A 27,572-nucleotide genomic window follows, 5' to 3' on the forward strand; every position below is an offset into this window, starting at 1 on the left:
GGGGAAAGTGGTCAGGAGGATAGGAGGAACTGGGGTGTCAGTGTTGAGAGCTGAGTCTTGATATAGGGGTGGGGGAGAATGTGGCACGGGAGTAGCTTATATCGTGGTGGATTTCGTGTACATATCGTGGGGAAGGGGAATGAGAGGGGTGGATAATGGGGAGACGAGGAAACGAGTTTTAGCGAGGATTTTTTGTAGGACAATGAATAGGAATCAGGAATTTATGGGAGGAGATGGGAGGGAGCTTTCACTGAGGGTTACAGGTCCATAACTGTTGGGGAGTTGCTAGAGTTGTGAGGGGGAAGTGGGTTTAGATTGTTGTGTAAAGCATTAGATAAAAAAACGGGGAGGGGGTACCAAACGGGCTTGACCAAACGAAAGATGTTGGTTTGGTGTGCATGTGCGTGGGTGAGTGACAAGTGCAAGAGAGAACGATTGTGTGTAATTGGGGTGTGCATGGGAGTGCTGAGTTCATGCATTCTTAATAGTTATTTAATATTGTTAATTAATGCCTTCTGCTGAAGGCTATCGTAGTACGTATAAAAGTAGAAGTCTGAGAATGCTGCATGGGACAGCAATAAAGTTAGGATTTGACTCCCATTGTAAACTAAGTCAGTTTCTAATGTATATATATACATATGTATATATAAATAATATTAGGACAGCAGCTGGCGTTTTCACTACTGTAGAGTTGTTATTGTTTTCAATTTAATATGTTCTTAAGTTTAATTTAGTATGGTTAGTTTATAAGTTACATAAACAACGGTGAAATGCTGTACATTTTGGTGAGCTAGGGGTAAATAGGGGGTTATACTGCTTGCATTTTTGCGGTATATAATTATTGTGTGTGGATATTGAAATTAGCAGTTGGGAAGGAGTCAGAGGATTCTTTATTTTGTATTACTTGAATAGTTATATTTTGTAGTTATGAATTATGTATATGGCAGTATTCACCTATCAGCTGCATGACATATTACTGCATATTGCAGTGTATAGAAATTGATGAATTTTATATTGTCTGTCGATGCTCTCATATTGTATGCTTTTGTTAATGTATTGTATGTTATAAATAAAATATAAAAAAAAAAAAAAAAAAAATGCTTGATGGGAGGCTGTTGAAGGCTGTCAAAGGCCCTAAAATCTGGAACACCCTACCTGAAAACTCTAGAACTGCAGACACATTCATCACCTTCAAGACTACCATTAGAAAACATCTTATCTCCCTGATAAACCCCATCAACTAACTACACGAATACCACCTGGTGGTTCACACTTACACTCACTCACCCATTTGACCATAAACAGAAATATTAATCTCAATCTTAAAATAATGAATCCTATGATACTCCAATGCTGAAACTATGTACTGTGCCAAAACAAAAGCATTCACATTGCTAAACTCACAAACTAGTATTTAGTCCCTTTGCCATAATACCAACTTACCTCATAATTTGTAATATTTTAAAATAAAGAATTAAACTAAGTCTGCCCGAAATGCCTAGCCATGCTAGGCGTTCTAGTGGTACACTCTGTAATCATTATTTAACTACATGTAAACCACACAATAACCAAATTCTGTAAATTCAACATTGTAATCCTTATAGAGAATAAACTTTGAATTCATGCCAGTATGAGAATGATTATTGATTCCTGGAGTCTTGCTGGACCTCTGCCATGTATATAAACACTGGGTGGAAAGAAAAAAATGTAAAATATTTCAGTGAAAGTAAAGTGCGTTGATAAATATTAATATACAATACGAATAAAGAGATAAGAGAAGAGAAATACAGTGATGATTTTGAGTGTTATGATATATTGTTTATATTAAGACTGTCTGAGGAAGCATGAGGTTGTGTTGTGGCGGCTGAGGTGAACTTATCTTATTTTCACCTGCTACTGCTCCTGCTTAACACACTACCACTACAACACCTCACCTGCTGCTCCAGCAGGCATCTCCCAGGATCATCCAGGGAATAAGAGCAGCAGAGGAGGAGAATTATAGTGTTAAAGTGAGTGTTTACCGGGAGTCTCCCTCACACCGCCGGCACCACAGGTCGTCAGCAGCACCACAGGTCGTCACACACGTCGTCGCAGCACCACAGTGTTAAAGTGAGTGTTTACCGGGAGTCTCCCTCACACCGCCGGCACCACAGGTCGTCAGCAGCACCACAGGTCGTCAGCAGCACCACAGGTCGTCAGCAGCACCACAGGTCGTCAGCAGCACCACAGGTCGTCAGCAGCACCACAGGTCGTCAGCAGCACCACAGGTCGTCAGCAGCACCACCGGTCGTCAGCAGCACCACAGGTCGTCAGCAGCACCACCGGTCGTCAGCAGCACCACAGGTCGTCAGCAGCCACAGGTCGTCAGGTCGCAGGAGTGGTCAGCTGTGACAGGTGGTAGAGGCAGCATGGAACAGCAACAGCAGCAGCAGCAGGGAATGTCAGAAGATGTTAATCTTCTCGTTAAGTTCACCACCAAGCAGGAACAGTAAGTTTATCACTGGTTAAGTTCACTACCAAGCAGGAACAGTAAGTTCATCACTGGTTAAGTTCACCACCAAGCAGGAACAGTAAGTTTATCACTGGTTAAGTTCACTACCAAGCAGGAACAGTAAGTTCATCACTGGTTAAGTTCACCACCAAGCAGGAACAGTAAGTTCATCACTGGTAAAGTTCACCACCAAGCAGGAACAGTAAGTTTATCACTGGTTAAGTTCACTACCAAGCAGGAACAGTAAGTTCATCACTGGTTAAGTTCACTACCAAGCAGGAACAGTAAGTTCATCACTGGTTAAGTTCACCACCAAGCAGGAACAGTAAGTTCATCACTGGTTAAGTTCACTACCAAGCAGGAACAGTAAGTTCATCACTGGTTAAGTTCACCACCAAGCAGGAACAGTAAGTTCATCACTGGTTAAGTTCACTACCAAGTAGGAACAGTAAGTTTATCACTGGTTAAGTTCACTACCAAGCAGGAACAGTAAGTTCATCACTGGTTAAGTTCACCACCAAGCAGGAACAGTAAGTTCATCACTGGTTAAGTTCACCACCAAGCAGGAACAGTAAGTTCATCACTGGTTAAGTTCACTACCAAGTAGGAACAGTAAGTTCATCACTGGTTAAGTTCACTACCAAGTAGGAACAGTAAGTTCATCACTGGTTAAGTTCACTACCAAGCAGGAACAGTAAGTTCATCACTGGTTAAGTTCACCACCAAACATGAACAGTAAGTTCATCACTGGTTAAGTTCACTACCAAGTAGGAACAGTAAGTTCATCACTGGTTAAGTTCACTACCAAGCAGGAACAGTAAGTTCATCACTGGTTAAGTTCACTACCAAGTAGGAACAGTAAGTTCATCACTGGTTAAGTTCACCACCAAACATGAACAGTAAGTTCATCACTGGTTAAGTTCACTACCAAGCAGGAACAGTAAGTTCATCACTGGTTAAGTTCACCACCAAGCAGGAACAGTAAGTTCATCACTGGTTAAGTTCACCACCAAGCAGGAACAGTAAGTTCATCACTGGTTAAGTTCACTACCAAGTAGGAACAGTAAGTTTATCACTGGTGAAGTTCACTACCAAGCAGGAGCAGTAAGTTCATCACTGGTTAAGTTCACCACCAAGCAGGAACAGTAAGTTCATCACTGGTTAAGTTCACTACCAAGTAGGAACAGTAAGTTCAGTTCACTACCAAGCAGGAACAGTAAGTTCATCACTGGTTAAGTTCACCACCAAGTAGGAACAGTAAGTTCATCACTGGTTAAGTTCACCACCAAGTAGGAACAGTAAGTTCATCACTGGTTAAGTTCACTACCAAGCAGGAACAGTAAGTTCATCACTGGTTAAGTTCACTACCAAGCAGGAACAGTAAGTTCACTGGTTTAAGTTCACTACCAAGTAGGAACAGTAAGTTTATCACTGGTTAAGTTCACTACCAAGTAGGAACAGTAAGTTTATCACTGGTTAAGTTCACTACCAAGTAGGAACAGTAAGTTCATCACTGGTAAAGTTCACTACCAAGCAGGAACAGTAAGTTCATCACTGGTTAAGTTCACCACCAAACATGAACAGTAAGTTCATCACTGGTTAAGTTCACTACCAAGTAGGAACAGTAAGTTCATCACTGGTTAAGTTCACTACCAAGTAGGAACAGTAAGTTCATCACTGGTTAAGTTCACTACCAAGTAGGAACAGTAAGTTCATCACTGGTTAAGTTCACTACCAAGCAGGAACAGTAAGTTCATCACTGGTTAAGTTCACTACCAAGCAGGAACAGTAAGTTCATCACTGGTTAAGTTCACCACCAAGCAGGAACAGTAAGTTCATCACTGGTTAAGTTCACTACCAAGCAGGAACAGTAAGTTCATCACTGGTTAAGTTCACTACCAAGCAGGAACAGTAAGTTCATCACTGGTTAAGTTCACTACCAAGCAGGAACAGTAAGTTCATCACTGGTTAAGTTCACCACCAAGCAGGAACAGTAAGTTCATCACTGGTTAAGTTCACCACCAAGCAGGAACAGTAAGTTCATCACTGGTTAAGTTCACCACCAAGCAGGAACAGTAAGTTCATCACTGGTAAAGTTCACCACCAAGCAGGAACAGTAAGTTCATCACTGGTTAAGTTCACTACCAAGCAGGAACAGTAAGTTCATCACTGGTTAAGTTCACCACCAAGCAGGAACAGTAAGTTCATCACTGGTTAAGTTCACCACCAAGCAGGAACAGTAAGTTCATCACTGGTTAAGTTCACCACCAAGCAGGAACAGTAAGTTCATCACTGGTTAAGTTCACCACCAAGCAGGAACAGTAAGTTCATCACTGGTTAAGTTCACTACCAAGCAGGAACAGTAAGTTCATCACTGGTTAAGTTCACCACCAAGCAGGAACAGTAAGTTCATCACTGGTTAAGTTCACTACCAGGAACAGTAAGTTCATCACTAAGTTCACCACCAAGCAGGAACAGTAAGTTCATCACTGGTAAAGTTCACTACCAAGCAGGAACAGTAAGTTCATCACTGGTAAAGTTCACCACCAAGCAGGAACGGTAAGTTCATAACTGGTTAAGTTCACCACCAAGCAGGAACAGTAAGTTCATTACTGGTTAAGTTCACTACAAAGCAGGAAAAGTAAGTTCATCACTGGTTAAGTTCCAAGCAGGAACAGTAAGTTCATCACTGGTTAAGTTCACCACCAAGCAGGAACAGTAAGTTCATCACTGGTTAAGTTCACTACCAAGCAGGAACAGTAAGTTCATCACTGGTTAAGTTCACCACCAAGCAGGAACAGTAAGTTCATCACTGGTAAGTTCACTACCAAGCAGGAACAGTAAGTTCATCACTGGTAAGTTCACTACCAAGCAGGAACAGTAAGTTCATCACTAGTTAAGTTCACTACCAAGTAGGAACAGTAAGTTTATCACTGGTTAAGTTCACTACCAAGTAGGAACAGTAAGTTTATCACTGGTTAAGTTCACTACCAAGTAGGAACAGTAAGTTCATCACTGGTTAAGTTCACCACCAAGTAGGAACAGTAAGTTCATCACTGGTAAAGTTCACTACCAAGCAGGAACAGTAAGTTCATCACTGGTTAAGTTCACCACCAAGCAGGAACAGTAAGTTCATCACTGGTTAAGTTCACTACCAAGTAGGAACATTAAGTTCATCACTGGTTAAGTTCACTACCAAGTAGGAACAGTAAGTTCATCACTGGTTAAGTTCACTACCAAGTAGGAACAGTAAGTTCATCACTGGTTAAGTTCACTACCAAGTAGGAACAGTAAGTTCATCACTGGTAAGTTCACTACCAAGCAGGAACAGTAAGTTCATCACTGGTTAAGTTCACTACCAAGCAGGAACAGTAAGTTCATCACTGGTTAAGTTCACCACCAAGCAGGAACAGTAAGTTCATCACTGGTTAAGTTCACCACCAAGTAGGAACAGTAAGTTCATCACTGGTTAAGTTCACCACCAAGTAGGAACAGTAAGTTCATCACTGGTTAAGTTCACTACCAAGCAGGAACAGTAAGTTCATCACTGGTTAAGTTCACCACCAAGCAGGAACAGTAAGTTCATCACTGGTTAAGTTCACCACCAAGTGGGAGCCATAAGTTCATCACTGGCTAAGTTCACCACCAAGTGGGAACCATAAGTTCATCACTGGTTAAGTTCACCACCAAGTAGGAACAGTAAGTTCATCACTGGTCAGGTTCACCACCAAGCAGGACAGTTAGTTCATCACTGGTTAAGTTCACCACCAAGAAGGAACGTGCATACATTGCCACACATACATATGCACAAATGTATATCAAAGTGTAGAAAAAATATATGCATTCATAAATACTGTATGCATATTATACATTCAGACATGCATTCTACACATATGTACACATACATATATACACATGCATACCAAGAGAACATGTAGGCCAGGATGAATTACAGCAGTTGGATATGCTGAATGTTGAAGACAGAGTAAAACAACTGAAGCTAAATCATGTTTATAAAATTGCTCACAAACAATGTCCAGAATATCTTGCTGTCAATTTTGTCAAGGTTGGGAACCAAAGCAATCATAGTACCAGGGGGAGAGAGCACAACTTTGTAGTACCCACAGTCATTGGCCAGGCGTCAAACACCTTTTATTGTACAGCAATAAAGGAATGGAACAGACTGCCCGCACATGTCAAAGCCGGTCATAGCATGAACCAGTTCAAGAAGAGTGCCAAAAGGTGTCTGATGAATGTAGCTACAGAAAGGGAGGGGAATGATTTTCTATTTTTTAGCTAACATACGTGTAAATTTTACCTTATTCCTAGTAATGACCCTCGTATTGTAGATAGTCTTAATGACCTTGGTGTAGTAGATAGTCTTTTTAGTATGATAATAAGATGTTATCTTCATTGTAGAATAATAAGAAAATATTATAACCTTTATATTATAATAATAAGGTAAAAGGACCCCAATGGAAATAAGTCACTCTGTCTGACTTTTTTGGGTTATCCTAGGTTCTCTACACATATGCTGCTATGTATGATAATTCTATGTAACTGTATTTGTGTATACCTGAATAAACTTACTTACATACTTATACACACCCACATATGCATGCATCTACACATTTTTTTTTTTTTAACATTGGCTGTCTCCCACCTAGGCAGCGTGACCTGAAAAAAGAAATGCTTTCATGAGATTTTTCGTCTTTTTACAAGTTACTAAAAACAACAGACATAGCCCCACTCCACAAAGGGGGCAGTAAAGCAACAGCAAAGAACTACAGACTGATAGCACTAACATACCATATCATAAAAATCTTTGAAAGGGTCCTAAGAAGCAAGATCACCACCCATCTAGAAACCCATCAGTTACACAACCCAGGGCAACGTGGGTTTCGAACAGGTCGCTCCTGTCTGTCTCAACTATTGGATCACTATGACAAGGTCCTAGATGCACTAGAAGACAAAAAGAATGCAGATGTAATATATACAGACTTTGCAAAAGCCTTCGACAAGTGTGACCATGGCGTAATAGCGCACAAAATGCATGCTAAAGGAATAACAGGAAAAGTCGGTCGATTGATCTATAATTTCCTCACTAACAGAACACAGAGAGTAGTCGTCAACAGAGTAAAGTCCGAGGCAGCTACGGTGAAAAGCTCTGTTCCACAAGGCACAGTACTCGCTCCCATCTTGTTCCTCATCCTCATATCCGACATAGACAAGGATGTCAGCCACAGCACCGTGTCTTCCTTTGCAGATGACACCCGAATCTGCATGACAGTGTCCTCCATTGCAGACACTGCAAGGCTCCAGGCGGACATTAACCAAATCTTTCAGTGGGCTGCAGAAAACAATATGAAGTTCAACGATGAGAAATTTCAATTACTCAGATGTGGTAAACTCGAGGAAATTAAATCTTCATCAGAGTACAAAACAAATTCTGGCCACAAAATAGAGCGAAACACCAACGTCAAAGACCTGGGAGTGATCATGTCGGAGGATCTCACCTTCAAGGACCATAACATTGTATCAATCGCATCTGCTAGAAAAATGACAGGATGGATAATGAGAACCTTCAAAACTAGGGAGGCCAAGCCCATGATGACACTCTTCAGGTCACTTGTTCTATCTAGGCTGGAATATTGCTGCACACTAACAGCACCTTTCAAGGCAGATGAAATTGCTGACCTAGAAAATGTACAGAGAACCTTCACGGCGCGCATAACAGAGATAAAACGCCTCAATTACTGGGAGCGCTTGAGGTTCCTAAACCTGTATTCGCTGGAATGCAGGCGGGAGAGATACATGATTATATACACCTGGAAAATCCTAGAGGGACTAGTACCGAACTTGCACACGAAAATCACTCACTACGAAAGCAAAAGACTTGGCAGACGATGCAACATCCCCCTAATGAAAAGCAGGGGTGTCACTAGCACGTTAAGAGATCATACAATAAGTGTCAGGGGCCCGAGACTGTTCAACTGCCTCCCAGCATACATAAGGGGGATTACCAACAGACCCCTGGCAGTCTTCAATCTGGCACTGGACAAGCACCTAAAGTCGGTTCCTGACCAGCCGGGCTCTGGCTCGTACGTTGGTTTGCGTGCAGCCAGCAGTAGCAGCCTGGTTGATCAGGCTCTGATCCACCAGGAGGCCTGGTCACAGACCGGGCCGCTGGGGCGTTGACCCCCGGAACTCTCTCCAGGTAAACTCCAGGTAAGGCCTGGTTGTGGACCGGGCCATGGGAGGGGTGTGTGTTGACCCCTGGAACACTCTCCAGCTGTATATTTAATAATTTATACTTGCACTTTGCTCCTGGCATTTTAGTCACATCTTGCAACACACATGATTTACAGAGAAAGGATTCTTCACTTCCTCATGGAGAATCTACATGTGTATGCATACAAAAAGAATTACATATGTAAATACACATATATGCACATAAATACATGCAAACATACAATATATATGTATATTAAATGCACATACGTAAAGAAATTTGTGGGCACAGGCATACACACAGTTAAACTTTTTGTATTCTCATCCATGTTTTTATGAGCTCTGCGTATTTGCAGCTCAGAGCTGATAGATGAAAAAATTTTAAAGATTTATGATGTACCCAGAAAATCTTTTAAAATTCCTACATAGTTATGTATACATACATTTTGCTGCTTTGTACAATTTCATGACCAGACTCCACTATTCCTCTTGCATGTATTGAGGTAGAGGAGGATGAGCTTATCTAATACATGTATGGGGATAACTTTATCAGATACTGCAGTGACTGAAATAAAGCTAGTTATTGAATTACTCTTACTAGCAGTACAAACACAATCAAATTCAGTATCATCAGTCATGAAATATGAAACAGTTAAAGATTTTATGAACTTAGGAAACATGTACTGTAAACATCACTAGTTATTTTCTTTATCAAATTTTCACTTGTTTCATATTTCCACTATCACTAACAATTCTTTTGGGTGTTTTGGCGGATAGGTTGTGACGAGAGATGCAGAAATGCGAGAGGTTCATAACAATAACTTTTTGTTAGTACCGTACAGTAAAAAATTTTAACAAACCCATCTCCTAGCTGGACAGTTTGGACCACAATTTTAAAATCTTAGTTACCCTGAGCACTGTCTCCACTGCATCTTAACCCTTTCAGGGTCCGTCCCGTAGATCTATGGCTTTACGTTCAGGGTCCAAACCGTAGATCTACGTCATGAGCTCAGCTCACTCTGATAAACTGTGAGTGGTACATTTGGGCCTAGATATGAGAGAATACATCTATGTGGTATGTGTGCACCACATAAAACAGATCCTGCAGCACACTGTGTATAATGAGAGAAAAAAACTGAAATCATGATTTTTCGATTAAAACAGCGACTTTGCAGTGTTTTTTCGTATGTTTTTTATAGTTGTATTTGCAATTTCTTGGTCTCATTTGATAGAATGGAAGACATATTACAGAAATAGAGATGATTTTGATTGGTTTTAGCACTGGAAATGGCTTGAAACCGAGCTCAAAGTAGCAGAAATGTTAAATTTTTGCCGATATTCAAGAGTAAACAAACCACCTCACATGTCTAATACACACCAGCTGGTGGGTCTGATATGCATTCACAAATATGATGATGATATTTATTCAATTATTACAGTATTGCATAACAGTAAATCTTCTATTTTTTGGTGTGAATAAAAAATCAAAATGGAATTTATTTGTAAAGCCTCAAAACATAACTGATGAACAGAGGAAATGTTAGTTTAGTTCCAGGAGTACCTACATTGTTTATTCTGGGCCCTATTTTGAAATTGGAATATTTTGAACTTTGTGTTAAATTGGCCAAATTAACAATTTCCGATCACTTTAATTTGTAGTTGAAACAGTTGGCTTGGCGATTTCTTGTGCTTAATCGATAGAATAGAAGTAATACTAGTGAAATAGCTAAGAATTTGGTTGATTGGAATAATGTAATTGGCCTAAAATGGGAGTCAAAGTCGGCAAAATCGCCAATTCGTAAATATCGCTGACACATCAAAATTCGCGAGAGCATAATTTCGTCAATTTTCCATCAAATTTTGTACTTTTTGTTTTATTACCTTCACAAAAAGATTCTCTACCATTTCATAAGAAAAACTAACAAATTTCTTTTTTGAAAATTCTTGGACACTGGGGCACCACTTCAGATTTGGGCCTTGGACCCTGAAGGGGTTAATTACAATACAATACAGGTCGGCCATCACTAATCCGGCATCATTGGGACCTGTAGTGTGCCAGATTAGTGAGTTTGCCAGATTACAGAGTGGTTAGGTTAGAATACACTTAATTAACCTATCAATAGAGAGATTTTTCTGCTACATCCTCATTTTCATCACTGCTTTTTCCTCCACAGTTGTGCTGCTGTGGATTTACAAACCATCTGCACAATTTCTTAGTATAATGATAAAATTTGAGTCAATATAATGATGAAATTTGAAATTATACTAGCCAAAATTAGTGCCAGATTACTGGTGGAACCGGATAACTGATTGCCGGATTAGTGATAGCCAACCTGTACAACTTTACATGTACAGTGGACCCCCACCTTACGATATTAATCCATTCCTGAGAGCTCATCGTAAGCTGAAATTATCGTTAGCCGAATTAATTTTCCCCATAAGAAATAATGGAAATCAAATTAATCCGTTCCTGACACCCCAAAGTATGAAAAAAAAAATTTTTTACTACATGAAACATTAATTTTAATACACACAAACTGAAGTAGACATGCACAATTACTACTCTACTAAGAATAGAATACATGACACTTACCTTTATTGAAGATCTGGTGATGATTGATGGGATGGGAGGAGGGGAGTGTGTGGAAGTTATTGTTTAGAAGGGGAATCCCCTTCCATTAGGACTTGAGGTAGCAAGTCCTTTTCCGGGGTTACTTCCCTTCTTCTTTTAATGCCATTAGGACCAGCTTGAGAGTCACTGGACCTGTCACGACTTTCTTAAAATGGGCCATAACATTGTCATTGTACAGATTGCCAGCACGGCTTGCCGTAGCTGTGTCAGGGTGATTTTCATCTGTAAAGGTTTGCAGTTCAACCCACTTTCCACACATTTCTTTTTTCAGTTTCATACTAATTCTCGCCCTTTTTACCACAGGGATGGCACTAGAAGCTTTCTTGGGGTCCTTGGTGACTTACTTTGCAGTTACAAGCACTAAAACCACTGGGATAATGTGAAATGTACCGAATTTATGCGTAGATGCGACCGCACTGGCTGGCGTGTAAACACTGGTGCTGAGGCCACACGGGACGCGTCCCAGACGAATCACGTAAGGCAAGTTTTTTATCATGAGGCGAGGCAAAATTTTTGTGTTCAAATGCTTCGTATGGCGGATTTAACGTAACGCAATGCGTTCGTAAGGCGGGGGTCCACTGTATTTCATTTCTGCAGTATACAAAATTTAATTTATATGTAGTAAAATATTGCTAAGTGCAAAAGAAAACCACTAACTTTAAGCAAAACTCGTTGGGCATGATCATACTATACAGAGATCAACTTAGAGTATATATTCTTATCTGAGTAAGTTTTCTGAATTTTATTTTAAAATGTTTTAGTGATATGTTATCATACATGATGCCTGAATTGTCTTGTGGTCAGTGATATTTTAGTGACTAATGTAAGTGAAATTGTTTCCACTAAGGTATGCTGTTCCTGGGACGTCAGTCTCAGTGCGGGCCAGCACCAACCCTTCTGGACTTGATAAAGTTATCGGAGCATTTATTAAGCATGGTAAGACTTGCAGTTTAAATAAAAGTTCTGAAACATTTGCTTCTTGTAGCTGTTGGTAAGTATTCAGTTTCTAGTGTTAAATATTACTGTAACATGTATGATGTTTGTCTTGTCTCTGCTCATGTATGGTAGCTTGCGCAGGTTTCCAGCATTTACGCCACAGTAGGGTTAAATGATGAGAGTAAAAAATGAAGATATTGATAAGAAAACAAAGACTATGCAACTGAAAACAGTAAAATTAATTTGTTTTCCGTTTATACTGTGCTGTTTTGCACCCTCAAGGGAGGTTCCTTGATGGTGATGAGGGGCTCTTAATTTAGGGAGTTGGATCTGTGCTCCAGTTCCCAGAATTAAGCCTGAATACCTTCCACCCCCCCCCCCCCCAATAGGCATTGTATAATCCCTAAGGGTTTAGTGCTTGCCCCATGATTATGATAATAATGTGGTGCTCTGTATTGCAACATACAATACAGAATGCAGTATCAAGGCTCTTGTTGAAACACTCAAACTTGCACTGAATATAACATACAATGGGTACCTCTGAAGAGCAAAAATATTTTTTTGAAAAAGCAACATTTTCACTAAATTCCTTAATTCAGAGTTTTTACAATTGTATTAATATTCATAATGATTCTGCCTATGAAAGAAAATTCATGAAATTACTTAAAACAATATTCACTTGTTACAACCACAAAACTGTAACTAAACATAAGATTTTACCCATAAAATAATTATAATTTTGACATCAGGACACTGTTCACCCTTTTCCTGGACCAAATATTGGTAGCCTGTCCCCCTCACTAAATGCTGGGGAAGATCGTTATGATATACCCCCTAATTTTTGCTCTGCTAGGGTTTGTAAATAGTATTTACATTGTAGGTAGTAGGTTGGTAGACAGCAACCACCCGGGGGTACTACCGTCCTGCCAAGTGAGTGTGAAACGAAAGCCTGTAATTGTTTTACATGATGGTAGGATTGCTGGTGTCTTTTGTCTGTCTCATAAATATGCAAGATTACAGGTACGTCTTGCTACTTCTACTTACACTTAGGTCACTCTACACATACATATACATGTTTATTTATACACACTCATCTGAGTTTTCTTTGATTTTATCTTAATAGTTCTTGGTCTTATTACTTTTCTTTTTATATCCATGGCCTAGTTTGGGCCAACAGGCCTGCTGCAGTGTTCCTCCTTTCTTATGTTCTTATGTTCTTATGGAAGTGGAATAAGAATCTTTCCTCCGTAAGCCATGCGTGTTGTAAAAGTCAACTAAACAGCCGAGAACAATAGGCTAGTAAACCCTTTTCCTGTAATAATTACTAAAAAGAATAAGAAGAAGAAAATTGTCAGAGTGGGAAGTCTGGATGTGCGTGGATGTTGTGCAAATGATAAGAAAGAGATGATTGTGGATGTTATGAATGAGAAGCTGGATGTCCTGGCTTTAAGTGAAACAAAGCTGAAGGGGGTGGGAGAGTTTCAGTGGAGAGGAATAAATGGGATTAGGTCAAGGGTTTCAAATAGAATTAGAGCTAAAGAAGGAGTAGCAATAATGTTGAAGGATAAGTTATGGCAGGAAAAGAGGGACTACAAATGTATTAATTCAAGGATTATGTGGAGTAAAATAAGGGTTGGATGTAAAAAGTGGGTTACAGTAAGCGTATATGCACCTGGAGAAGAGAGAAGTGTAGAGGAGAGAGAGAGATTTTGGGAAATGTTGAGTGAATGCGTGGGGAGTTTTGAACCAAGTGTGAGAGTAATGATGGTTGGGGATTTCAATGCTAAAGTGGGCAAAAATGTTGTGGAGGTAGTAGGTAAATTTGGGGTGCCAGGGGTAAATGAAAATGGGGAACCTTTAATTGAGCTATGTGTAGAAATAGGTTTGGTAATAAGTAATACATATTTTATGAAGTAGAGGATAAATAAATATACAAGGTATGATATAGCACGTAATGAAAGTAGTTTGTTAGATTATGTATTGGTGGATAAAAGGTTGATGGGTAGGCTCCAGGATGTACATGTTTATTGAGGGGCAACTGATATATCGGATCATTATTTAGTTGTAGCTACAGTTAGAGTAAGAGGTAGATGGGAAAAGAGGAAAATGGCAACAACAAGCAAGAGGGAGGTGAAAGTGTATAAACTAAGGGAGGAGGAAGTTCGGGTGAGATATAAGCAACTATTGGCAGAAAGGTGGGCTGGTGCAAGTATGAGTAGTGGGGGGGGTTGAAGAGGGTTGGAATAGTTTTAAAAATGCAGTATTAAAATGTGGGGCAGAAGTTTGTGGTTATAGGAGGGTGGGTGCAGGAGGAAAGAGGATAATTGGGGGAATGATGAAGTAAAGGGTGTGATAAAAGAGAAAAAGTTAGCTTACGAGAGGTTTTTACAAAGCAGAAGTGTTATAAGAAGAGTAGAGTATATGGAGAGTAAAAGAAAGGTGAAGAGAATGGTGAGAGAGTGCAAAAGGAGAGCAGATGATAGAGTGGGAGAGGCACTGTCAAGAAATTTTAATGAAAATAAGAAAAAATTTTGGAGTGAGTTAAACAAGTTAAGAAAGCCTAGAGAACGAATGGATTTGTCAGTTAAAAACAGAGTAGGGGAGTTAGTAGATGGGGAGATGGAGGTTTTGGGTAGATGGCGAGAATATTTTGAGGAACTTTTAAATGTAGACGAATAAAGGGAAGTGGTAATTTCATGCACTGGCCAGGGAGGTATACCATCTTTTAAGAGTGAAGAAGAGCAGGATGTGAGTGTGGGGGAGGTGCGTGAGGCATTACGTAGAATGAAAGGGGGTAAAGCAGCTGGAACTGACGGGATCATGACAGAAATGTTAAAAGCAAGGGGGGATATAGTGTTGGAGTGGTTGGTATTTTTGTTTAATAAATGTATGAAAGAGGGGAAGGTACCTAGGGATTGGCAGAGAGCATGTATAGTCCCTTTATATAAAGGGAAGGGGGACAAAAGAGATTGTAAAAATTAGAGGAATAAGTTTACTGAGTATACCAGGAAAAGTGTACGGTAGGGTTATAATTGAAAGAATTAGAGGTAAGACAGACTGTAGGATTGCTGATGAGCAAGGAGGTTTCAGAGTGGGTAAGGGATGTGTAGATCAAGTGTTTACATTGAAGCATACAGTGGTCCCTCAATAATCATCTGGCCTGAGAGTCGTCCATTTTGGAAATAGTCCCGTTATTTTGTCTAAACATTGGCTCACAAATGGTCCGTTAACTCACTAATCGTAATTCATCCGGGACGCGTACTCACGCTCTGAGCCGCCTGGGCCTGCCTTCCCAGCCAGTGTGCCATTGTTTACCAGTGAGCGACGGTGCCCTCACATGCTCCTACGAAATATTTCATAATATTCCATTGATTTTAGTGCTTGCAAGTGCTAAATAAGCTACCATGGCTCCAAAGAAAGCTTCTAGTGCCAGCCCTTTGGTAAAGAATGTGAAAAACATATCTTTCTTTCTTTCAACACACCGGCCGTATCCCACCGAGGCAGGGTGACCCAAAAGGAAAAACAGAAGTTTCTCCTTTTACATTTAGTAATATATACAGGAGAAGGGGTTACTAGCCCCTTGCTCCCGGCATTTTAGTTGCTTCTTACAACACGCATGGCTTACGGAGGAAGAATTCTGTTCCACTTCCCCATGGAGGTAAGAGGAAATAAACAAGAACAGGAACTAGAAAGAAAATAGAAGAAAACCCAAATGGGTGTGTATATATATGCTTGTACATGTATGTGTAGTGTGACCTAAGTGTAAGTAGAAGTAGCAAGACATACCTGAAATCTTGCATGTGTATGAGACAGAAAAAACATATAATTTATGAAAAAGTTTGTACAAAAATACAAAGGTGGTGGTGGTAGAGTGGAAGCAGTTGTGATAGCGGTTGATGGTGGTAGAAGGTAGTAGTGATGGTGGTAACAGTTGTAATAGTGGTAGAAGGTCATAGTGATGGTGGTAGAGGGTTCCTTCTTTAGTGGTTCAGCGATTCTACCAACTCCTCTAATGTTGTTGGAGTTATATAGGGCTACAGAAAACACCACCGCCTCAGCTGCTGCTTCACCACCATTATGGACGGCTTACTCTCAGTGGCCCTTATATACCCAACAACAACACAACACCTCTTGACATGCGTAATGACTTTTTTTTATTCATTCTAGAGTATATTCCATGTTACTATGTTATTAATATTGTTTATTATGTCATATTAGTTGGATTGTGATAGATAAATAAGCCGTAGAGTTGATATTAGTGTCATATTCTCCAACAATAAACTTGCCATCCCTTCCTTGCACAAACAAGTCTCCAATAAGAACATAAGAAAGGAGGAACATTGCAGTAGGCCTGCTGGCCCATACTAGGCAGGTCTTTCACAAATCCAACCCACTAACAGAACAAATGCTACCCAAGCAATAAGCTCAGGTGCAAGTCCGACCCAAATCCAACCCCTCTCACTCGTGTATTTATCCAACCTAAATTTGAAACTACTCAAGCCATAGCTTTTAGAACATAAGAAAGGAGGAACACTGCAATAAGCCTGTTGGCCCATACTAGGCCAGTCCTTCACAAATCCAACCCACTAACAGAACAAATGCTACCCAAGCAATAAGCTCAGGTGCAAGTCCGACTCAAATCCAACCCCTCTCACTCATGTATTCATCCAACCTAAATTTGAAACTACCCAATGTTTTAGCTTGGATCACTCTACTAGGCAGACCGTTCCACTCATCAACTACCCCTATTACCAATGTTCATTTATACATTTTATTAGTGCTTTACATTTATTTGGCATTTTTTTCTGCATGTAAATCTATATTTATGCTTGGGAAGTGACCCCTGAAGTGACCTAGAGTCCTTATGGAGGGGATTTCCCTTCCAAACAATAACCTCTCTTCCCTCTCTCCTCCTCCCTGTCTTCCATTCATCAACAACAGCCTTCAATAAAGGTAACTGTCATGTTGGATGTTCATTCTTTTGTGCATGTAAATCTATCTTTTAGGTAAAAAAAAAATTGTTGTTGATACTTCTGGTGCCTGGAACGAATTAATTGGATTTACATTATTTCTTATGGGGAAAATTGATTCGAAAATTGTCTATTTTGATAATAGTCCCACTTCCAGGAACGGATTAAGGACTGTAATTGAGGGACCACTGTGTATGTGAACACTATTTAGATAAAGGTAGGGAAGTTTTTATTGCATTTATGGATTTAGAAAAGGCATATGATAGAGTGGATAGGGGAACAATGTGGCAGATGTTACAAGTATATGGAAGAGGTAGTAAGTTACTAAATGCTGTAAAGAGTTTTTATGAGGATAGTGAGGCTCAGGTTAGGGTGTGTAGAAGAGAGGGAGATTACTTCCCAGTAAAAGTAGGTCTTAGACAGGGATGTGTAATGTCACCATGGTTGTTTAATATACAGGAGGGCCCCACTTTAGGGCGTTTCGCTTTACGGCGTTCCGCTAATACGGACATTTCAAATTATGACCAAAACTCGCTATACGGCTCCCCCCACCTGTCTTTCTAATACGGTCACAGCGGCCCACCGAGTTTGTTTACATTCTCTCTGAGCACATCTCCTTATTATGTCTGGAAACTTTCCAAAATTTCAAGTGTTTTAAAGTTATTGTATATTTTATATGTATTGTACTTGATAATTAAACTTGTGTACACCTGTACCTAAATAAACTTACACACTGTGCTGGCATGTAGGTATACATTAAAATCACTAAGAGTCTCTCTACTCTTGATGCAGTAATAATAATAATAATAATAATAATAATAGTATTAATAATAGTAATAATAATAATCTCTTGGGCGCATTAATGTCGCATATTACGTTAATATAGACATTTCTCTTAATCTATCTATGATATTTTTTTCAAAATTATATAAGAAACACATTATGTAACACACAAACATGATACATGCACCCACAGTATAAAAATTTATACAAATATATATGAGATGTTTACCAAACGGTTTGTAGAAGTGTCGGAAGAATTACGTTTTCTCTAGCCCGTCACCTGTTACTAGGGATAACTGTAGAAAAATATTCCTTTCGTATGCCTTCACTTTATAGCTATAATTCTGTACTAACTTGTACACAGTGTAAGAGTATTTGTTTCGTGATTTAATTATTATAATAATAATAAAAATATTATAAGGTAAAAGTTTCACAAACTCTTACAAATGTACATGAATGAACTAAAACTGGACACGTATTAATACCGTCTATTTCGCCTGACCGAGTGATCGTCCACAACCTGTTCAGTTTGTTTGTTTACGCTGTCTGAGCTCGGTGTATCATTAAATGTTGTATATTACGTTAATATACACATTTTCATTAATCCATCCGTGATATTTTTTTCAAAATTATATAATAAACACGATACATAACATAAATACATAACATATGTGTAGAGAACCTAGGATAACCCAAAAAAGTCAGAGTGACTTACTTCCATTGCCTTCACTCAGAGCATCATTTCTTCTCAAAATGATGTTACATGAGAATGGGAGTGTTCTTCTTTATTTATTCTACCGTATCAATGTAGAGACAACCTGTACACAATGTAACTTGTACACAAACCAGACGTGTACACTGTTTACAAAACTTACCTTCGCCTGGTTTGTTTACATAACTCTGCGCCTGTCCTCTCTCATGCACTCATTCTTTCTCTCTGGTATGGTAGCCTGGCTGACTACCATACATACCACACTTGATTTTTTACAATAAATACTACTCATCTCACCCTATATTTTAAGGTAAGTAATGAGTGAACTGTATATACATTTTATCGCTCTGGGATGCTTAAATATCATAGAATAGTATGTGTGGGTGGGGTGGCCTGGTATGGTAGCCTGGCTGACTACCATACATACCACACTTGATTTCTTACAATAAATACTACTTGTCTCACCCTAGATTAAGACTATAAATATTTTAAGGTAAGTAATGAGTGCACTATGTGTGTATTGTACTTTTTTATTGTTTTTTGATGCCTGGTTCTATTGCTAACATAATATATGTTAGTGTAAACTTGTTATCTAGTGTTTGTATGCATTTGTAAGTGGAAAAAAAGGGTGTTCCACTTTACGGCGGTTTCCGCTTTACGGCGGTAGCCTGGAACCTAACCCGCCGTATAAGTGGGGCCCTCCTGTATTTATAGATGGGGATGTAAAAGAAGTAAATGCTAGGGTGTTGGGGAGAGGGGTGGGATTAAATTATGGGGAATTAAATACAAAATGGGAATTGACACAGTTGCTTTTTGCTGATGATACTGTGCTTATGGGGGATTCTAAAGAAAAATTGCAAAGGTTAGTGGATGAGTTTGGGAGTGTGTGTAAAGGTAGAAAGTTGAAAGTGAACATAGAAAAGAGTAAGGTGATGAGGGTGTTAAATGATTTAGATAAAGAAAAATTGGATATCAAATTGGGGAGGAGGAATATGGAAGAAGTGAATGTTTTCAGATACTTGGGAGTTGACGTGTCGGTGGATGGATTTATGAAGGATGAGGTTAATCATAGAATTGATGAGAGGAAAAAAGGTGAGTGGTGCATTGAGGTATATGTGGAGACAAAAAATGTTATCTATGGAGGCAAAGTAGAGAATGTATGAAATTATAGTAGTACCAATACACTTATTTGGGTGTGAAGCTTGGGTTGTGAATGCAGCAGTGAGGAGGCAGTTGGAGGCAGTGGAGATGTCCTGTCTAAGGGCAATGTGTGGTGTAAATATTATGCAGAAAATTCGGAGTGTGGAAATTAGGAGAAGGTGTGGAGTTAATAAAAGTAGTAGTCAGAGGGCTGAAGAGGGGTTGTTGAGGTGGTGTGGTCATTTAGAATGGATCAAAGTAAAATGACATGGAGAGTGTATAAATCTGTAGGGAAAGGAAGGTGGGGTAGGGGTCATCCTCGAAAAGGTTGGAAGGAAGGGGTAAGGGAGGTTTTGTGGGCGAGGGGCTTGGACTTCCAGCAGGCGTGCATGAGCGTGTTTGATAGGAGTGAATGAAGACGAATGGTATTTGGGACCTGACGATCTGTTGGAGTGTGAGCAGGGTAATATTTAATTAAGGGATTCAGGGAAACCGGTTATTTTTATATAACCGGACTTGAGTCCTGGAAATGGTAAGTACAATGCCTGCACTCTAAAGGAGGGGTTCAGGATATTAGCAGTTTGGAGGGATATGTTGTGTATCTTTATACGTATATGCTTCAAAACTGTTGTGTTCTGAGCACCTCTGCAAAAACATTGATTCTGTGTGAGTGAGGTGAAAGTGTTGAATGATGATGAAAGTATTTTCCTTTTTGGGGATTTTCTTCTTTTTGGGTCACTCTGCCTCGGTGGGAGATGGCCGCCTTGTTAAAAAAAAAAAAAATTACATTACATGAACCATACCCCCGGCCGGGATTGAACCCGCGGTCATAGTCTCAAAACTCCAGCCCGTCGTTAACGCGACGGGCTGGAGTTTTGAGACTCTATGACCGCGGGTTCAATCCCGGCCGGGGGTATGGTTTATTTGCAATCGTGTCATTACGATTTCTTGAGTTACATTACATGAAACTATCACTGCTACAAAGTGATTTATGGAATACAGCAAATCTTTGTGGCATGCAGAGAATTTTCTCACCCAAAAATGATAATCCAGTCTCCCATCACACCCACAGGATTACTCAAGATTTAACAGGAAAGCTTTCTTCAAATGCATGTTACTTCACTTTGTTTTTGAATAAAGCATTGCCAGTGACTAAATCATATTCTTATTTTCATTAGCAAATAGCATCCTAAAATTTAAAACCCATATTCTTTCAAGAAGTGCCAACAGGATGCCACAAGGAGCATTAAAGTACAGGAGATAAGGATCATGGTTTTTAGTCTTTCAGTTTCACAGCGTTAATGATGGTGGAATTATTGTGAAAACGGGAAATTTGGAATTTTTTTATCTTTTTACCTTTCTGTTCATTTGTTTGTGAATAATTTAATGCTGGTAATTTTATCATAATACTCTGATTCAAATACCCATAACAAAGAATGTGGAGAATACATTAAGCTTGTTACCCAAGGCAACACAAATGTTCCCCAGTAATTAAAGAATGTGTTGGTTTCTCAGTGGTCCCCTGCCCCATGGTGGGTTATCTGACAAATTTGGCTGAGAAACACTGAAATAGTTCTTTTTTCAGTTTATGGAGTTTGGTTGGAGACCTGGCTATTGGGCATTCTTTTCCAAACAGTTCACAAATATTGTGATGTGCTGTTATAGGTCTGACATAACCAGTGTGAGACTGGTGTGATGTTATAGGTCTGACACACAACCAGTGTGGGGCTAGTGTGTTGTTATAGTGTCTGACAAAACCAGTGTGGGGCTGGTGTGTTGTTTTAGTGTTTGACAGAGTGACAGAGCCAGTGTGAGACTGGTGTGGTGTTATATTTGCCTTACAAAGCCAATGTGAGACTGGTGTGTTAGTTGTCTATGGCAGAGATACTGTATACATTGGTTAGTATTTATGTAGAGGCTGTCTTGAGAGCTTACTGCTGGAGAGGTAAAGAATACTCAGATTTTTTATAGTGCAATGGACCCTCGGTTATCAGCCAACTCGATTATCACACATTTTTTTGACCAAAATTTTATTCTGGTTATCAGCCATTATTTCACTTATCGGTTGTATTGAACGCGTCCACCCGCCGCCCGGCAGCCGCTCGTGCATTCATGAGTCAGTGTGGCCGTGTCTCTGGGTGAGTGAGGAACCTCCTGCTCATTCATCCAAACATTTTGCTATAATCCATTGATTTTGTGGTTTTTGATTGAGTGCAACTGCGAAATAAGCAACCATGGGCTCGAAGAAAGTTCCTAGTAAAGTTCCTTTGGTAAAGAAAGTGAGAAACACAATGGAATTTAAGAAAGAAGTTACTAAAAAGTATGAGAGTGGCGTGCGGGTGCTGGAACTTGTCAGGATGTATGGGAAATCCAAATCAACAATCACTTCCATCCTGGCAGAAAAAGTAGAAATCAAGGAAGCTAATGTTGCGGAAGGAGTAAATGTTCTAATGAAACAGTAATGGAAGATAGGGAGAAGTTATTTTTCTTGTGGATCACCAAAAAACAATTAGCAGGAGATAGTGTTGTGGAGTCGATCATTTGTGAAAAGGCAAGGTAGTTGCATGCGGATCTCGTTAAGAAAATGCCTGGAATGAGTGCTGCTGTTAGTGAATTTAGGGCCAGCAAAGGCTGGTTTGAGAGATTTAATTAAGAAGTGTAGTGGCATACACAGTGTTGTAAGGCATGGCAAGGCTGCAAGTTCAGACAATGTGCGGCTGAAAAATTTGTGCATGAATTCAAAGAGTACGTAGAGGCTAAAGGAGTCCTGCCCCAACAAGTGTTCAATTGTGGAAGAAAATGCCAAAGAGGACCTACATCACACAGGGGGAAAAGGCAATGCCAGGAGACAAGCCTATGAAAGACAGGCTTACTCTTTTGTTCTGGGGTAATGCTAGTGGGGATTTCAAAGTGAAGCCTTTACTGGTGTATCACTCTGAAAATCCCAGAGTGTTCAAGAAAAACAATATTGTCAAGAGTAAATTGTGTGTGATGTGGAAAGCTAATAATAAGGCATGGGTCACAAGACAAATTTTCGAAGGGTGGGTCCATGATATGTTTGGCCCGAGTGTGAAAAAAATACCTCCTGGAAAATAAATTGCCACTCAATTGCCTCCTGGTACTGGACAGTGCTCCTGCTCATCCTCCAAACTTGGAAGACCAATTGTTTAGGGACTTCAGTTTTATAACAGCGAAGTTCTTGCCTCCTGACACCACTCCTCTCATCCAGCCCATGGACCAGCAGGTCATTTCTAACTTCAAAAAACTCTACACGAAAGCAGTGTTTCAAAGGTGCTTTGAAGAGACCTCGGACACTGACTTGACCCTAAGAGAGTTCTGAAGGAATCGTTTCAGTATCCTCCACTGCATAAGCCTTATAGGTAAGGCTTGGCAGGGAGTGACTTCCAGGACTTTGAACTCTGCTTGGAGAAAATTGTGGCCAGAATGTGTCCTCAACAAGGATTTTGAAGGGTTTGGGGCTGACCCTGAGGACCCTACTCCTGTTGTGCAGTGTATTGTGTCTTTGGGGAAGTCCATGGGGTTGGAGGTTAATGGCGAGGATGTGGAAGAGTTGGTGTAGGACCACAGGGAAGAGCTAACCACTGAAGAGCTGCAGGACCTTCATCTGGAACAGCAACAGACCACAGCTGAGGAAATTGCTTCAGAGGAGGAGGAAGAGAGAGGGGAGAAGGTGCCTTCTTCAGTGATTAAGGACATTTGTGCAAAGTGGAATGAGGTGCAAACTTTTGTGGAGAAATATCACCCTGACTTAGCTGAAACAAGCCATATCTGCAATATGTTCAGTGACAACCTTGTCCCACTTCAGGGAAATCTTAGAGACGCCAGAAACAGACCTCTCTGGACAGTTTTTTTGTGCGACAGGGGTGCAGTGACTATCAAGCTGGTCCCTGTGGCAGTAAAAAACAAAGAAGGGATGTAACCCCAGAGAAGGCTTTGATAACTGAAATCCTTATGGTGGAGGATTCCCTTTCCAAACAATAATCAGTCCTCCCCCTCTCCTTGTCTTCCATAAGCCAACAAGAGTCTTCAATAAAAGTATGTAATAGTGATTTAAATATTCATTTATTTTATTTAGTTCTCATTGTTTTGTGCATGTAAAACTATAATTTATCTTTAAAAATGTATTTTTTGTTAATATTTTTGGGTGTCTGGAATGGATTAATTGTAATTACATAAATTCTTATGGGAAATATTATTTCAGTTTTAGGCTGAGCTTCTGGAATGGATTACGATCGATAACCGAGGGTCCACTGTATAGTGATTTTACTGAAAAAATTAGCAGTACATAGTATATAATGCAATTGTATTTACAATGTAATATTATACAGTGGACCCCCGGTTTACGATATTATTTCATTCCAGAAGTATGTTCAGGTGCCATTACTGAACGAATTTGTTCCCATAAGGAATATTGTGAATTAGATTAGTCCATTTCAGACCCCCAAACATACACGTACAAACGCACTTACATAAATACACTTACATAATTGGTCGCATTGGGAGCTGATCATAAACCGGGGGTCCACTGTATTGTATTTTTTTTTTTTATACAGTAATACTGTATAAAACAAACCGGCCATATCCCACTGAGGCAGGGTGGCCCAAAAAGAAAAACAAAAGTTTCTCTTTTTAAATTTAGTAATTTATACAGGAGAAAGGGTTACTAGCCCCATGCTCCCAGCATTTTAGTCGCCTTTTACAACACGCATGGCTTACAGAGGAAGAATTCTGCTCCACTTCCCCATGGAGATAAGAGGAAATAAACAAGAACAAGAGCTAGAAAGAAAATAGCAGAAAACCCAGAGGGGTGTGTAGTATATATATGCTTGTACATGTATGAGTAGTGTGACCTAAGTGTAAGTAGAAGTAGCAAGACGTACCTGAAATCTTGCACGTTTATGAGACAGAAAAAAAGGACACCAGCAATCCTACGTTCGTGTAAAACAATTACAGGCTTTCGTTTTACACTCACTTGGCAGGACGGTAGTATCTCCCTGGGCGGTTGCTGTCTACCAACCTACTGCCTAGGTACTGTAGAGATATATGGTATAAAATGCCAACAAGATGGATAAGACATGAAGTATAATACAATCCTTTACTGACAACATTTCACCCTCACAGCAGTCTTTATCAAGTCGCAAGCAGATCTATCTACCTGGGAAGAAAGGATGTGTGCATATATGGTGAATATATTTGCACATCCTTGTAGGTAGAAGGTTGGTAGACAGCAACCACCCAGGGGGGTACTACCATCCTGCCAAATGAGTGTGAAACGAAAGCCTGTAATTGTTTTACGTGATGGTAGGATTGCTGGTGTCCTTTTTTCTGTCTCATAAACATGCAAGATTTCAGGTACGTCTTGCTACTTCTACTTACACTTAGGTCACACTACACATACATGTACAAGAAAATATATACACACCCCTCTGGATTTTCTTCTATTTTCTTTCTAGTTCTTATTCTTGTTTATTTCCTCTTATCTCCATTGTGAAGTGGAACAGAATTCTTCCTCCGTAAGCCATGCATGTTGTAAGAGGCGACTAAAATGCTGGGAGCAAGGGGCTAGTAACCTCTTCTCTCCTGTATATATTACTAAATGTAAAAGGAGAAACTTTCGTTTTTCCTTTAGGGCCACCCCGCCTCGGTGGGATATGGCCGGTTTGTTGAAAGAAAGAAAAAGATTTGCACATCCTCTCTCTCCAGATAGATATGTTTGACATTTCACCTACTGTGTGGGTGAAATGTTGTCAGTAAAGGATTTCATTATGCTGCATTTGTGTCTTTATTGACAGTACTGCTGTAGTGAATATGATGTACATGCACTGAATCCCAGAAACTTGTGAGCTTACATTTACAGAAGAAACCTGAGTGAAAAGTATAACAAATTTAGCCCTTCTTGCAGTTTAGCCATCATTGTGTCACCTACTGATGATGCCAAAAATACTTGTAGAAATAGTGGTATATTTTTACTGTTTTGTCTCAGCATGTACACAGTATGGTTATCCCTCTGCCTCTTATTCTTTCCTGCCTCCATTCCCTCCTGTATCCTCTCTCTCTCTCACTTTGCCATCCTTTTGCCTTCCCATCCCTTGTCCTCACTTTTCCTCTGGTAACCCATAGTGTTTCCATATTGATTTTGTTTATTGTAGAATGTCAGCACAATTTACCACTGAGTATCTGGCAAGATCTGTAATGGAGGTATTATGCTGTGTATACTCTGAATGATACACAAGTCTTATGCATTTTTATCTTTTGTAATTCACAGATTCAGATTACCAGAAATCCCTTCCCAACTTCCATTTCATTGTGAAAGGACAGCTTCTGCACGGAACTCTACAGGAAAGGCTGGAGGAGTGTGGAGAGAGCTTCGAGTCTGTGGTTGAAATTGAGTACCTTGAAAAGCAGCCTCCACCTACTCCGAAGGATTCACTTCATCATGATGATTGGGTGGCGGCACTTCAATGTAGTGACAAGTGGTAAATATACAGTTGATTGTTTGTATACTGGCATTGTACCATCTTCAGAGACAAAGAACCTTTATCCATGAAGGAAAATGGGACTGTATGAGAGTATAATGGTACCAACACTATTATATGGGTGTGAAGCATGGGTTGTGAATGTTGCAGTGGGGAGGAGACTGAAGGCAGTGGAGATGTGTCTGAGGGCAATGTGTGGAGTGAATATTATGCAGAAAATTCATAGTTTGGAAGTTGAAGGAGGTGCAAGGATACTCAAAGTATTGTCCAGAGGGCGGAGGAGGAATTGTAGAGGTGATTTGGACATTTAGAAAGGATGAAGAAAAACAGGATAACTTGAAAGGTGTATAAATCTGTAGAGGAGGGAAGGCAGGGTAGGGGTCATCCTAGGAAGGTTAGAGAGAGGGGGTAAAAGAGGTTTTGTATGAGGGGCTTGGAAATCCAACAAGCGTGCATGACTGAGTGGAGGCAAGTAGTTTCTATGAATTTACATGCTGTGAGAGCAAGGTAACGTTTATGAAGGCATTCGGGGAAACCGGTTAGCCAGACTTGAATCCTGGAGGTGGAAAGTACAGTGCCTTCTCTCTGAAGGAGAGGTGGGAATATTTGCAATTTTGAACTTTAGTATTGGTGCCTCTCTGGCAAAACAATGATGGAGTGAGTGATGGTGAAATTGTTTCTTCTTTTATGGGTCATCCTGCCTTGACAGAAGACACCTTGTTTGTTAAAAAAAAAAAAAAAAAATATCACTGCATACAATTTTAGCAAGTGAAGATTTTAGATTTAAATGAGGAAGCTTGTGAATCTTTGAAGAAACTGATGGACTCCCACAGAACAGTAATATTTTTGTAAACAAAATAAAAAAATAATCCAAAGATATAAAACATGTTTCTGTACATTGATTAAAAAAATTTAAAGTTTTCTCATTTGATTTTAATAAATGCAAGTATTACAGGTTGCTGACGGGTTGCTACGACAACACACTCCACCTGTGGGATGTTGCAGGTCTTGCTGCTGGAAAGGGTGACCGAGCCCACACACTCACCATCCCTGCACACAGAGCACCAGTCAAGGCTGTTACCTGGGTCCACACAGATACTCCCACCAAAACATTTATTAGGTAAATATTTCTATGTAAGAAACAAGTTTCCACGAGGCAGAAGACAGCTGGAAAATGGTG

At 39.9% G+C, this 27,572-nt stretch overlaps 1 protein-coding gene across 4 annotated transcripts in view; it reads left to right on the forward strand.

Annotated features, from left to right (window-relative positions):
* Positions 1-1,729: 1,729 nt before the first annotated feature.
* Positions 1,730-27,572, forward strand: part of LOC128686298 (ribosome biogenesis protein WDR12 homolog) — a 101,984-nt gene continuing 76,141 nt past the window's right edge. The window contains exons 1-5 of one of the 4 annotated variants that reach the window (XM_070085992.1): positions 1,730-2,072; positions 2,154-2,488; positions 12,202-12,290; positions 26,182-26,392; positions 27,348-27,512. In XM_070085992.1, the coding sequence (XP_069942093.1) occupies positions 2,409-2,488; positions 12,202-12,290; positions 26,182-26,392; positions 27,348-27,512 (545 nt within the window). In that variant the 5' untranslated portion in view covers positions 1,730-2,072; positions 2,154-2,408. Of the gene's footprint in view, positions 2,073-2,098; positions 2,489-12,201; positions 12,291-26,181; positions 26,393-27,347; positions 27,513-27,572 lie in introns of those variants that run through there. The other 3 variants (XM_070085991.1, XM_070085994.1, XM_070085993.1) reach the window with 3 other exon arrangements.

The sequence above is a fragment of the Cherax quadricarinatus genome, chromosome 17 (genome assembly GCF_038502225.1).
Source record: "Cherax quadricarinatus isolate ZL_2023a chromosome 17, ASM3850222v1, whole genome shotgun sequence".
Lineage (NCBI taxonomy): Eukaryota > Metazoa > Arthropoda > Malacostraca > Decapoda > Parastacidae > Cherax > Cherax quadricarinatus.